This window comes from Salvelinus alpinus, chromosome 2 (assembly GCF_045679555.1).
Source record: "Salvelinus alpinus chromosome 2, SLU_Salpinus.1, whole genome shotgun sequence".
In the NCBI taxonomy this organism is placed as follows: Eukaryota; Metazoa; Chordata; class Actinopteri; order Salmoniformes; family Salmonidae; genus Salvelinus; species Salvelinus alpinus.
The window spans coordinates 83,855,107-83,870,426 of record NC_092087.1 but is presented as its reverse complement, the minus strand read 5'-3'; the positions used below and the strand labels follow the sequence as shown (position 1 = coordinate 83,870,426).

At 42.0% G+C, this 15,320-nt stretch overlaps 1 protein-coding gene across 1 annotated transcript; it reads right to left on the bottom strand.

The window, feature by feature from the left end:
* Positions 1-1,473: 1,473 nt before the first annotated feature.
* LOC139567979 (intraflagellar transport protein 27 homolog) lies at positions 1,474-14,189 on the bottom strand. Its single transcript, XM_071389625.1, has 7 exons — positions 14,040-14,189; positions 13,412-13,491; positions 2,996-3,055; positions 2,799-2,858; positions 2,551-2,668; positions 2,306-2,415; positions 1,474-2,146 (listed from the first exon to the last, which is right to left on the bottom strand). Exons 1-7 carry the CDS (start codon positions 14,071-14,073, stop codon positions 2,048-2,050), a joined length of 561 nt encoding a protein of 186 aa, XP_071245726.1. The 5' UTR covers positions 14,074-14,189; the 3' UTR covers positions 1,474-2,047.
* Positions 14,190-15,320: the final 1,131 nt, after the last annotated feature.

Below are 15,320 nucleotides of genomic sequence, written 5' to 3'. Positions count from 1 at the left end.
CACTAAACCTGTGTGTGTGTGTGTGTGTATTCATGGCTCCCCCCTGTCTCTCCATGCCAGACTTCTGTGGTGAGGGGTCCCCCTCCACCCTGCTAGGCCAGTCTGTCTCAGTCAGGCACCCTGGTTTACGCACACATCATGCCAACACACACACACACACACACACCAAGCCAGACTGGGCACAACGCAGCCAAACTCTACCCCATGCCAGAACCAATATCCAATCTCTCTCTCTCACACACATATACACACACATTTACAAAGCAAGGACATTGGTTTGACCTCAATTTCAACAACTGTCTGTCAATGTGTGGAACCGACTACTTAAATCATCCCCCCCAACTCATCATGGCTCTCTATTTTACACTAGAAAACCAATCAATATTTATCATATATTTAAGATTGCATCTATTAAATGTAATTATATTTAAGATTGCATAGCTAGCTACAGATTAACCACATATTTAACATTAAAGACTAAACCATAAACCCACACACTGTATTAAAACAACAGTTACCATAACAGTGTCATAACTAACAACCCTCAACATGTCATTATACTCTCAGTAGTTATGGGAACAGAATTCCAAGGCAGCAGTCTATTTTAATGCGGGGCATAATATGAGATTCAATCACCATAAACGAGTGGCTTTGAGGCGGACGGACAGCCTAGTTCAATAGAGGCCTCGTAGCATAGTGTGTGTGTGTGTGTGTGTGTGTGTGTGTGTGTGTGTGTGTTAGACATGAGAGGCTATAATAGGCAGTGGGTCTGACCCCGTTACAATGAGAGGAGGGTCATTAAAACAGTAATTACAGGGTTGTTAACGAATAAACAACAAACGGGTTTGGAAATGATGGAAATGATGTGAAGGTCTCCAGCTGCAAATGGAGAAACAGAGACAGATGGAGAGAGGAGGGGCGGGGGGTGGAGAGAGACAGAGAGAGTGGGATTGATGGACAGAAAGGGGGATGGGGAGGAGAGAGTAAAGGAGAGAGAGAGTGGGTGATGGAGAGAGGAGGGGCGGGGGGTGGAGAGAGACAGAGAGAGTGGGATTGATGGACAGAAAGGGGGATGGGAGGAGAGAGTAAAGGAGAGAGAGAGTGGGTGATGGAGAGAGGAGGGGCGGGGGGTGGAGAGAGACAGAGAGAGTGGGATTGATGGACAGAAAGGGGGATGGAGAGGAGAGAGTAAAGGAGAGAGAGAGTGGGTGATGGAGAGAGGAGGGGCGGGGGGTGGAGAGAGACAGAGAAAGTGGGATTGATGGACAGAAAGGGGGATGGAGAGGAGAGAGTAAAGGAGAGAGAGAGTGGGTGATGGAGAGAGGAGGGGCGGGGGGTGGAGAGAGACAGAGAGAGTGGGATTGATGGACAGAAAGGGGGATGGAGAGGAGAGAGTAAAGGAGAGAGAGAGTGGGTGATGGAGGGAGAGAGGGATGGAAAGGTCCCTCATATGCAAAACTCTAGCAATCAGAAAACTGTACAGAAATCACAAACTTTAATACAAGTTATCATGTTCTCCTGCATAACTCAGAGAACGTGAAGAATATACATAACATTCATTATTGTAGTAAATAGATAACAGTTTCATCTTAATCTCCACCCCAATGTAAGGTGGATTTGTCACTGTCAGAGGCAGTATTTTTCACTTAGGGAGTGTTGGGCCAAGTTATAGAACATTGGGCCAGGTCTTAGAATCCATAGAAATATAATCCATATATCCTTTCTATAGGCCATAGAAACAGAATATATACAATGTAATAGATATGTATATGTGTTAGGCCAGATTGTGCAGGTTCTACAATGGTAGGCCAGATTCTACAATGTTCAGGTTCAATATTGTCAGGTCAGATTCTAGAATGTTAGGCCAGATTCTAGAATGTTATGCCAGGTTCTAGAATGTTAGGCCAGGTTCTAGAATGTTCAGGTTCAAGATTGTCAGGCCAGGTTCTAGAATGTTCAGGTTCAAGATTGTCAGGCCAGGTTCTAGAATGTTCAGGTTCAAGATTGTCAGGCCAGATTCTAGAATGTTAGGCCAGGTTCTAGAATGTTAGGCCAGGTTCTGTATGGTCTGTAGTCTGTCTTGGTAGAGAGCGTGGAACAGCTGGGCTAGACTCAGAAAGGGAGCTTCACAGTTCTCCATCTCCTTCTGCAATACAGATGCCATGCACACACACATACACACAGAATGAGAAACATTTTAATCATCGCTTTGTTAGAGGGTATACTATTTTTGGACTTGGTGTTGGCACTTTGGCTCCAGAAGCCTATGAGCTTGTCTGTTGTGTCCAGGTGTGGGTGCACTCACAGCGGACGTCTCGTGGTACTGCAGCCCCTGGCTTTGGGCCCACTCCTGGGCCACCGAGGTCTCCACCTCCCTCCGCGAGGACAGGTCCGACTTGTTACCCACCAACACACCTGAACGTCACAACAACACACACACACAAAGTTGATAATACACACACGCACACACACACACACACACACACACACAAAGAGCACTAAGATCAAGCACCTCCAGATACAGGGGGTCAGAGCTGAGGTGTGTGGTACCTGGGATGTGCAGACCCTGGCAGTGGGCCCTGACCCTCTCCAGCCAGCGGCCACAGCTACTGAATGACAGCTCACTGCTCACGTCAAACACCAGACACAACACAGACGGCTGGCCCCACTGTAGAGGGATAGAGGGAGGGATGGGAGAGAGAGGGATGAGAGAGGGAAGAGAGATGTGAAGAGAGAGGGATGAGGGAAAGTAGTGAATCCTTTGTAACTTTGAAGACGAGATACGTAGTGGGCCTCACCAACTTCTCACATGCTTCAACAAAGGTTTCCCTCCCGGCAGAGTCAAAGATGTACAGTTCCTGAGAGGGAGAGAAATACTGTCAATCATCACAAAGTTATTTTCAGTATGAAAGAACTCCAGATTGTTGGCTTCTGTAAAAAGCTTCTAGCCAATATAGAGGGAGCGTGGGAGTCCGTCTAGGGAGTGTGTACTCACCACACTGTCGCTGGTCTCTGGGATGTTCACTGACTTCACAACCAGTTCCACTCCAGCCGTCTAGAAAACAACCAAAGCCCAACCATCACACAACAGGCACAGCACAACCTAAATCCAACCATCATCACGCAATAACCTACAACCAGCCATCATCACACAACCACAACGGAACCATCGTAAAATAACCACACAACAACCTAAACCCAAACTTCATAACACAACCACACATCAACCAAAACCCAACTGTCACAAACCAGACTCTTTCATAACAAAATGTTAGAGGCTACAATACGTTGATTTGATTCAAACACTTTGAACTCTGTTTGTGTGTTTCCAATGAAAGATCTAGAACAGAGATCTAACAGCATAAGATAGGAGAAAGGCTTCCTTCCTACTTAGACACAGGAGGAGGAGGAAGGGTGTGTTTTAAGGCTGCACACTGCCCTAATCTTATAGTTTACGGGGTTTTTTCTCCGCTTGCTTCCTACACACAACAAGCCCCGCCCTTGTCACTCAAGCAGCACCGCTCCTCCTCCTCGCTGTTAGATTCACTATACATTTGCATTCTGTTCTGTTGGGTCAAATCCAGTCAACAGATTGTTCCAAACAAGAACGATGCTGCTTTCCACTTTTCTTCTTAATATAAATCATTCTATTTCTAGGATCCCAACAGTCCACCCAAGTGTTTTGATTTATACAGTGGCTTGCGAAAGTATTCACCTCCTTGGCATTTTTCCTATTTTGTTGCCATTACAACCTGCAATTAAAATGGATTTTTTGGAGGTTTATATAATTTGATTTTCACAACACGCCTGCCACTTTGAAGATGCAAAATAATATTATTTAACTAATTATGTGACTTATGAAGGTAATTGGTTGCACCAGATCTTATTTAAGGGCTTCATAGCAAAGGGGGTGAATACATATGCATGCACCACTTTTCCATTAAATTTTCTTTTTTTTTGAAACAAGTATTTTTTTCCATTTCACTTCACCAATTTGGGCTATGTTGTGTATGTCCATTACATGAAATCCAAAGAAAAATCCATTCAAATTATAGGTTGTAATGGAACAAAATAGGAAAAACGCCAAGGGGGATGAATACTTTTGCAAGGCACTGTATTGCACATCAAGTCCTAATCGTAATACTTAGTAAAAAGAAAAATCCTAATTAATTTTTTCCTCCCATATAGTGCAGCCCTGGTGTGTGTGTGTACTTTGACACATGATACCTATCCAGTTCTATATCTGTGATAACCTTGAAGAAGAAAGGAAAGTGGTATTTTCATTTGGTCCTTTGTAGCTCAGTTGGTACTAGCATGGCACTTGCAACAGCAGGGTAGTGGGTTCGATTCCCGGGACCACCCATACGTAAAATATATGCACTTATGACTGTAAGTCGCTTTGGATAAAAGTGTCTACTAAATGGCATATATTGTTCTATATTATATATATTATAATCACTGAAGTTCCTTTCCAAATTGCACCCTATTCCCTAAATAGTGCACTATTTTTGACCAAAGCCTTATGGGGTAGATAGGGAATAGGGTGCCATTTGGACCAAACACCAGTGGTGTAAAGTACTTAAGTAAAAATACTTTAAAGTACTAATTAAGTCGTTTTTTGGGGTATATGTACTTTACTATTTATATTTTTGACAACTTTTACTTCACTACATTCCTATAGAAAATATTGTACTTAACTCCATACATTTTCCCTGACAACCAAAAGTAATTGTTACATTTTGAATGCTTAGCAGGACCGGATAATTGTGAAATTCACGCACTTATCAAGAGAACACGTGGTAATCCCTACTGCTTATGGTCTGGCGGACTCACTAAACACACATGCATATTTTGTAAATAATGTCTGAGTGTTGGACTGAGCACCTGGCTATCTGTAAATAATGTCTGAGTGTTGGACTGAGCACCTGGCTATCTGTAAATAATGTCTGAGTGTTGGAGGGTGCACCTGACTATCTGTAAATAATGTCTGAGTGTTGGAGGGAGCACCTGGCTATCTGTAAATAATGTCTGAGTGTTGGACTGAGCACCTGGCTATCTGTAAATAATGTCTGAGTGTTGGAGGGTGCACCTGACTATCTGTAAATAATGTCTGAGTGTTGGAGGGAGCACCTGGCTATCTGTAAATAATGTCTGAGTGTTGGAGGGAGCACCTGACTATCTGTAAATAATGTCTGAGTGTTGGAGTGTGACCCTGACTATCTGTAAATAATGTCTGAGTGTTGGACTGAGCACCTGGCTATCTGTAAATAATGTCTGAGTGTTGGACTGAGCACCTGGCTATCTGTAAATAATGTCTGAGTGTTGGACTGAGCACCTGGCTATCTGTAAATAATGTCTGAGTGTTGGAGGGAGCACCTGACTATCTGTAAATAATGTCTGAGTGTTGGAGGGAGCACCTGGCTATCTGTAAATAATGTCTGAGTGTTGGAGGGAGCACCTGACTATCTGTAAATAATGTCTGAGTGTTGGAGTGTGACCCTGACTATCTGTAAATAATGTCTGAGTGTTGGAGGGAGCACCTGGCTATCTGTAAATAATGTCTGAGTGTTGGAGGGAGCACCTGGCTATCTGTAAATAATGTCTGAGTGTTGGACTGAGCACCTGACTATCTGTAAATAATGTCTGAGTGTTGGAGGGAGCACCTGACTATCTGTAAATAATGTCTGAGTGTTGGAGGGAGCACCTGGCTATCTGTAAATAATGTCTGAGTGTTGGAGGGAGCACCTGGCTATCTGTAAATAATGTCTGAGTGTTGGACTGAGCACCTGACTATCTGTAAATAATGTCTGAGTGTTGGAGGGAGCACCTGGCTATCTGTAAATAATGTCTGAGTGTTGCACTGAGCACCTGACTATCTGTAAATAATGTCTGAGTGTTGGAGGGAGCACCTGGCTATCTGTAAATACTGGCTGAGTGTTGGAGGGTGCACCTGACTATCTGTAAATAATGTCTGAGTGTTGGACTGAGCACCTGGCTATCTGTAAATAATGTCTGAGTGTTGGACTGAGCACCTGACTATCTGTAAATAATGTCTGAGTGTTGGAGGGAGCACCTGGCTATCTGTAAATAATGTCTGAGTGTTGGAGGGTGCACCTGACTATCTGTAAATAATGTCTGAGTGTTGGACTGAGCACCTGGCTATCTGTAAATAATGTCTGAGTGTTGGACTGAGCACCTGACTATCTGTAAATAATGTCTGAGTGTTGGAGGGTGCACCTGACTATCTGTAAATAATGTCTGAGTGTTGGAGGGAGCACCTGGCTATCTGTAAATAATGTCTGAGTGTTGGAGGGAGCACCTGGCTATCTGTAAATAATGTCTGAGTGTTGGACTGAGCACCTGACTATCTGTAAATAATGTCTGAGTGTTGGAGGGAGCACCTGGCTATCTGTAAATAATGTCTGAGTGTTGGACTGAGCACCTGACTATCTGTAAATAATGTCTGAGTGTTGGAGGGAGCACCTGGCTATCTGTAAATACTGGCTGAGTGTTGGAGGGTGCACCTGACTATCTGTAAATAATGTCTGAGTGTTGGACTGAGCACCTGGCTATCTGTAAATAATGTCTGAGTGTTGGACTGAGCACCTGACTATCTGTAAATAATGTCTGAGTGTTGGAGGGAGCACCTGGCTATCTGTAAATAATGTCTGAGTGTTGGAGGGTGCACCTGACTATCTGTAAATAATGTCTGAGTGTTGGACTGAGCACCTGACTATCTGTAAATAATGTCTGAGTGTTGGAGGGAGCACCTGGCTATCTGTAAATAATGTCTGAGTGTTGGAGGGAGCACCTGACTATCTGTAAATAATGTCTGAGTGTTGGAGGGTGCACCTGGCTATCTGTAAATAATGTCTGAGTGTTGGAGGGAGCACCTGGCTATCCGTACATTTAAAAAAAAGAAAATGGTGCCGTCTGCATTGCTTATTATAAGGATTTTTAAATCATTCATACTTTTACTTCTACTTTTGATACTTAAGTATATTTTAGCAATTACATTTACTTTTGATACTTAAGTATATTTATACCAAATCTTTTTTGACTTTTACTCAAGTAGAATTTTACTGGGTGACTTTCACTTTTACTTGAGTAACTTTATATTACGGTATCTATACTCATCATGAGGTAGGAAAATTATGTTGATATATTGAAGCAACATCTCAAGACATCAGTCAGGAAGTTAAAGCTTAGTCGCAAATGGGTCTTCCAAATGGACAAGCATGCTTCCAAAGTTGTGGCAAAATGGCTTAAGGACAACAAAGTCAAGGTATTGGAGTGGCCATCACAAAGCCCTGACCTCAATCCCATAGAAAATTTGTTGGCAGAAATTAAAATGCGTGTGCGAACAAGGAGGCCTACAAACCTGACTCAGTTACACCAGCTCTGTCAGGAGGAATGGGCCAAAATTCACCCAACTTATTGTGGGAAGCTTGTGGAAGGCTACCCGAAACATTTTACCCAAGTTAAACAATTTAAAGCCAATGCTACCAAATACTAATTGAGTGTATGTAAACTTCTGATCCACTGGGAATTTGATGAAAGAAATAAAAGCTGAAATAAATCATTCTCTCAACTATTATTCTGACATTTCACATTCTTAAAAAAGTGGTGATCCTAACTGAACTAAGACAGGGAATTTTTACTCTGATTAAATGTCAGGAATTGTGAAACTGAGTTTAAATGTATTTGGCTAAGATGTATGTAAACTTCCGACTTCAACTGTATATACGACATATTCTATCCTACATATTCTACATATATACAACATATTCTATTGAGATACTGTCCATGTCTATACATCCCATCATATACATCTATATTTATATTCCGGACTCTGGCATTGCTCATCCTAATATTTCTATATTTCTTAATTACATTATTTTACTTTAGATTGTGTGTATTGTTTTATACTGTCAGATATTACTTCACTGTTGGAGCTAGGAACATAAGCATTTCTCTACACCCGCAATAACATCTGCTACATATGTGCATGTTACCAATACAATTTGATTTGTGTGCAAGACTGCAGCCCACTGCCACACACACACACAAAAGACTGCAGCTCAATGCCACACACACACACAAAAGACTGCAGCCCACCGCCACACACACACACAAAAGACTGCAGCCCACTGCCACACACACACACAAAAGACTGCAGCCCACCGCCACACACACACACACACACACACACAAAAGACTGCAGCTCAATGCCACACACACACACACACACACACACACACACACACACACACACACACACACACACACACACACACACACACACACACACACACACACACACACACACACACACACACACACACACACACACACACACACACAAAAGACTGCAGCCAACTGCGCACGCACGCTCACACAGTCTTCCTCAGCGATATTCCAACCAGCTAATACGGAGACGGGGTAATGAGCTGATGTGATGCATCATGGGAATTGGGAAGGCTCTCTCTCAGTGGAATGTCAATGAGAGCCTGTACAGAATACAGAAATGTTGGTTGTGTGTGTGTGTGTGTGTGTGTGTGTGTGTGTGTGTGTGTGTGTGTGTGTGTGTGTGTGTGTGTGTGTGTGTGTGTGTGTGTGAGTGAGTGAGTGAGTGAGTGAGTGAGTGAGTGAGTGAGTGAGTGAGTGAGTGAGTGAGTGAGTGAGTGAGTGAGTGAGTGAGTGAGTGAGGGAGTGAGGGAGTGAGTGAGGGAGTGAGTGAGAGAGCCTGTCCGGAATAAATAGCGGAACAGATTGGTCGATAGGTAACCTAACAGGCCGTCTGACATTTGAGAGGAAGAGAACGTGAGGAGAATGGAATGGCTGCGGACCGGATGCTGCTTCCTGTCTGTCTTTAACCTTTAGTCCAACAGACTGAACCCAGTTAGTTGGAGTCTGGAGTTTGGGTAACATTCACATGCTGTGTGTGTGTGTGTGTGTGTGTGTGTGTGTGTGTGTGTGTGTGTGTGTGTGTGTGTGTGTGTGTGTGTGTGTGTGTGTGTGTGTGTGTGTGTGTGTGTGTGTGTGTGTGTGTGTGTGTGTGTGTGTGTGTGTGGTGTGTGTGTGTGGTGTGTGTGTGTTGTATCATAATAATGCTCCCCAAAGTGATCTCTCCACTCTGACGGAGCTGTAGTGGAGCAGGTTGAGAGATTCACGTTTCTTAGCGTCCACATCACTAATGAATTATCATGTTCCACACAGTCGTGAAGAGGCCACGACAGTGCATCTTCCCCCTCAGGAGGCAGAAAAGATTTGGCATGAGCCCTCAGATCCTCAAAAAGTTATACAGCTACACCATTGAGAGCATCTTGACTGGCTGCATTACCGCTTGGTATGGCAAATGCAGCGACCTCGAACGCAAATCACTACAGAGGGTGGTGCGGACAGCCCAGTACATCACTGGGGCCAAGCTCCCTGCCATCCAGGACCTCTATATCAGGCAGTGTCAGAGAAAGGCCCGGAAAATTGTCAGACTTCAACCACCCATGCCATAGACTGTTCAATCTGCCACTGTCCGGCAAATGGTACCTGAGAATCGGCTACAGCTTCTAACCCCATGCCATAGACTGTTCAATCTGCCACTGTCCGGCAAATGGTACCGGAGAATCGGCTACAGCTTCTAACCCCATGCCATAGACTGTTCAATCTGCCACTGTCCGGCAAATGGTACCTGAGAATCGGCTACAGCTTCTAACCCCATGCCATAGACTGTTCAATCTGCCACTGTCCGGCAAATGGTACCTGAGAATCGGCTACAGCTTCTAACCCCATGCCATAGACTGTTCAATCTGCCACTGTCTGGCAAATGGTACCTGAGAATCGGCTACAGCTTCTAACCCCATGCCATAAGACTGCTAAATAGACATCAGACCACAAAATAGTTCATTTAATGGTTACCCAGACTATCTGCACTGACTTTATGCACACTACTATACTGTATATGAGTATTTCTATAAATAATGGAATGCAATGTGTGACATTGGGATCAGCATTTCAAAATGGTTTGAAACAAAAATTGTAATAATTTTTATGCAGTTCCACATGTGTACTTAGAGGAATATATGCAAATTGGCCCATATGTCCACTTACAACAACATAGGCCTAGGACTATTCATCCTTTAAGCAGGGTTCATACAGACATTGGAAAGTCAAATTCAACTACTTTTAGGGACTTTTTCAAGCACTTCATTGTAATTTTCAAGGACTTCAGTGTTAAACAATTGTGCGGCAGGTAGCCTAGTGGATAAGAGCATTGGGCCAGTAACCGAAAGGTTGCTGGTTTGAATCCCCGAGCCGACTAGATGAAAAATCTGCCGATGTGCCCTTGAGCAAGGCACTTAAACCTAATTGTTCCTGTAAGTCGCTCTGGATAAGAGTGTCTGCTAAATTACTCAAATGCAATAATTTTGATTTATGTACATATAGGGCTTAATATAAAGCCCCCCCCCCCCCACACACACACACAGCCCACCCCAAAAAAAGCATGCAAAAAGTGTCAAAAGAAGTATGCCATTACCACTTTAAGGATAATACGTTTTTTAGGCCTTGCCAATGCATTGATTTTGTAATTATTATTATATTCTAAAATGTGTGAGAATAATGTGTGCTGACTAAATAAATATGATGTATGCATGGTGATGTTTCTGTAGACTACGCAGGCACAGATAATAAAGCCATGAATGGCGGTAACATTAACCTCACCATCTCTGTTTTTAGAATGACCATGCTACCAACAGCCAGGTTCCTTTTGTGATGGAAGGATTGGTTTGGAAAGCCAAGTTGAAGCCAGCATTAGATATTATTCATTTCTGAGCTCCAAGTTCAACTAGGCTACTTCAAACCCCTTGTATTATTTAAAATTGCAGGTGTAACATGGAAACCGAAATGCATTTGTCATGTTATGTCATTACGAGCTCATATTGTGAATAAGCCCACTAGGCTATGTCATTTGTTGTCATTATATCCAGAATAATTCATAGGAATTAGTTGGGTGTTGCGCAATCGCCTATCCTACACAATTAGGCACAGTAAGGGTCCAGTTCGAGGCACGAAAACATGAACTCATTACCTTGATGCCTTCTCTGTTAAATCTAACGAGACCCTGCTGTAAATCAAGCAGACTACAAGACTACAGCAGAGGATCAACATTGATTCGCTAGGGATAATAGATCCAATGTGAATCCAGACACACCGGTCTTCACCGGAGTAAGGAACGAGACACCAAAACATTCTGGACATTTCTCAGGAACACCTTTTTTTCACCATTTGGGCTGTTGTAGCATGGCATGCGCTTTCACAGCAGCTGTTCATCACTTGAATGTCATTCCGAATATTCCTTCCTGGAACAGATGATGATGTGTGAAATGATCACGGCGTAATTAAACAGCTCGACACCAAATGCGCATCCAACAAGTACTTTACATAATTATTGAAGAACCGTGTTAATGACAGCATCAATTTAGGTTTGAAGTATCAAGGTAGGATTATTCTTTCAGTTAGAAGCATTCTATTTGGGATTTGTGAGCCCATGAAAACTGTTTTCACCCTGTAGCATAAGGAGACACAAAATGTTATGTAGTTGCAGTGCATTTCGGAGATCTCTGTACAAAAAACAGTTTGACAGCTAGATCCAGGACTCTTACAGGGTTCAAGTTCAATGTCTAATTTAACTGATTAATGGTTAATACATGATATAACGACAACTTAAGACTCCCATAAATGCAAGGACAGAAACGTAATGTTTTATGTCACACGATTTTGGACAAATCCATCAAGACAACAACCATGAGAAAGGGTTAAACATAGGTTTTAAATCAACTCGTGAATTGTATAGCTATGATCCACCCTTATATCTTAATGTAATGACATGAAAAACATTGTCAGATTATTACAATGACTTATCAACAGCTGTAACAACTTGTGCAGTGTAGGAACTCCTCACTGGTTTGCAACTGCACATAGGGACAAAGATTGTACTTTTTGGAGAAATGTTCTCTGGTCTGATGAAACAAAAATAGAACTGTTTGGCCATAATGACCATCGTTATGTTTGGAGGAAAAAGGGGGAGGCTTGCAAGCTGAAAAACACCATCCCAACCGTGAAGCACTGGGGTGGCAGTATCATGTTGTGGGGGTGCTTTGCTGCAGGAGGGACTGGTGCACATCACAAAATAGGTGGCATCATGAGGTAGGAAAATGATGTGGATATATTGAAGCAACATCTCAAGACATCAGTCAGGAAGTTAAAGCTTAGTCGCAAATGGGTCTTCCAAATGGACAATGACCCCAAGCATACTTCCAAAGTTGTGGCAAAATGGCTTAAGGACAACAAAGTCAAGGTATTGGAGTGGCCATCACAAAGACCTGACCTCAATCCCATAGAAAATGTGTGGGCAGAACTGAAAAAGTGTGTGCGAGCAAGGAGGCCTACAAACCTGACTCAGTTACACCAGCTCTGTCAGGAGGAATGGGCCAAAATTCACCCAACTTACTGTGGGAAGCTTGTGGAATGCTACCTGAAACGTTTGACCCAAGTTAAACAATGTAAAGGAAATGCTACCAAATACTAATTGAGTGTATGTAAACTTCTGACCCACTGGGAATGTGATGAAAGAAATAAAAGCTGAAATAAATCATTCTCTCTACTATTATTCTGACATTTCACATTTTTTAAATAAAGTGGTGATCCTAACTGACCTAAGACAGGGAATTTTTACAAGGATTACATTTTAGGAATTGTGAAAAACTGAGTTTAAATGTATTTGGCTAAGGTGTATATAAACTTCCAACTTCAACTGTATCTACCTCAAATACCTGGTACCTCTGCACATTGATCTGGTACTAATACTCCCTAGAGCTCCATTGTTGTGGATTTTGCTCCTTGTGTTACTATTATTATTATTTTGCATTTCATATTGTTTTTACTCTGCATCATTGGGAAGAGCATTTCACAGTAAAGTCTACAAAAGTTGTATTCGGTGCATGTGACAAATAACATGTGATTTGATTTGTCTCTGTTCACTTAGACCGGTGTGTCACAACAACACACACTCACACCAGTGCGTTGTTGTTATGCAGTGTGTGCGGTCAATGAGTCATGTCGTAGCTGACATGATTACTGCAGACATCGTTGAATCTTAATTCTGAGCAGATATTTAACAGAGTTTTTGGAATATCAACACAGTTCTTCCATTAAATGTGTTTTGGTAAAATGTTCAGTGCATAAGTAGTCCGTGGGCAGAGTTGTATGATTTGTTAAACTTTGAAATCAATGTTTTTTTTTACATTTTAAGTGAAGAATCTGAGTTGGCAAGAGCACAAACAAACAGATCTGGGAGACCAGGCTAGAGAGAGACCAGTGTGTGTGTGTGTGTGTCTCAAAGTTATTTTCTCACCATACTGTAGTTCTTCTGGAAGTGTGCTCCATCACTACGGAACATCTGAGAGAGAGCACTTTTCCCCACTGCTGCATCTCCTGAAGAGGGGAAGGGTGGCGCAACAGAGAGAGAGAGATTAACAAACACCATTGTAAATACAACCTATTTTTATGTTTATTTATTTTCCCTTTTGTACTTCAACTATTTTTACATCATTTCAACACTGTACATAGACATAATATGACATTTGAAATGTCTTTATTCTTGTGGAACTTTTATACGTGTAATGTTTACTGTAAATGTTTTATTGTTTATTTAACTTTTGTTTGTTATCTATTTCCCTTGCTTTGGGAATGTAAACATGTTTCCCATGACAATAAAGCCCCTTGAATTGAAATCGAATTGATAGAATACATACGTCTCTTCCATGTTACCCTACTCAAACGTGTAATCCTAGAGTTAGGTAACTTGCAAATGCGTGTAAAACTGTTAGCTATCTAGGTCCTTTTCTAACTTAGCTACTCTGTCCTATCCAACGTTTTGCAAGCTAGCCTAACTCTCAGCTAACTGTTACTTTCTTTACAGTACAGACGTTGTCATTCCCAAATCAACTTCTTAGCATTTAGCATACATTTCTAAATCTTACCTACAAGAAGGCACCTTGCTCTTAATTTCACCATGGCAGCGCACAAACAAATAAATATATTAGCAAAATGTTCAAAAGTGCTTTGTGTTTTTTATTTTACACTACAGAATCTTCCTTCCGCCTCGGCAATATGGACACGACAGGTTTCCTAGCAACCTGAGCAGAAACGCTATCACCGATCCAACCAACAAGCGCGTATCAATTTCTGCGCTGTCATTGGCCAGCTGTGTCAACGTAAGAGCGTTGACGGCAACCTGAGCCCAACGTGACTGTTCCCTTAATTACCGCTAGATGGAAGCGTTCATTGACTGTAGACTATTATTCTAGCAATTAGCCTACTGAATTTTACTCCCGTGTTAGAGCCAGTAAGGCATTAAGAATTGTTTTATGTACTGCCTCAGTGATATTTTCAGTGCAACGCATCCCATCTTTTAGAATAGCTAATCAACATAATTTGAATGCACACAGGTAGATTCATATCTATAAAACATGCAATGCTTGACAGGCCATCATTTCTATCGTAATGTTCTATAGTAAGTAGGCCTAAATTATATCTCCTAAATGCCATCCCTGTTGTGTCCTAAGGTTATTAGAAGCGAAAATTAGACAGCCAAAGTCTATGTAAGTCTTCCCCCTCAACTCAGTTTTCTCTCCTCTCTCTCTTTTCCGGCTATGACAAACGACCTGCACATTGACTCTCCAATGGGCCGTAGTGATGTGTTGAGCAGAGGCGCGTAACACTGTGAGGATCGGTTGTAGAACGGGGTTACGCGCACGGACACATTTCTACAAATGTCTACAAATTCCTTCTCTCTCTCTCTAGTTCTTCACCACGGCATTAGGGAATAGAGAGATTGTAACAACACTGTATATTTACACATAATATGACATTTGAAATGTCTTTATTCTTTTGGAACTTCTGTGAGTGAGTAGCAAGATTTGTGACCTGTTGTTCACGAGAAAAGGGCAACCAATGAAGAACGAACACATTGAAAATACAACCCATATTTTTGTTTATTTATTTCCCCTTTTGTACTTTAACTATTAGCACATCGTTACAACACTGTATATATACATAATATGACATTTGTCATGTCTTTATTCTTTTGGAACTTCTGTGAGTGTAATGTTTACTGTTCATTTTATTGTGTATTTCACTTTTGTTTATTATCTACTTCACTCGCTTTGGCAATGTTAACATATGTTTCCCATTCCAATAAAGCCCTTGAATTGAATTGAGAGAGAGAGAGAGAGGGAGAGAGAGAGAGAAAATCACAACAC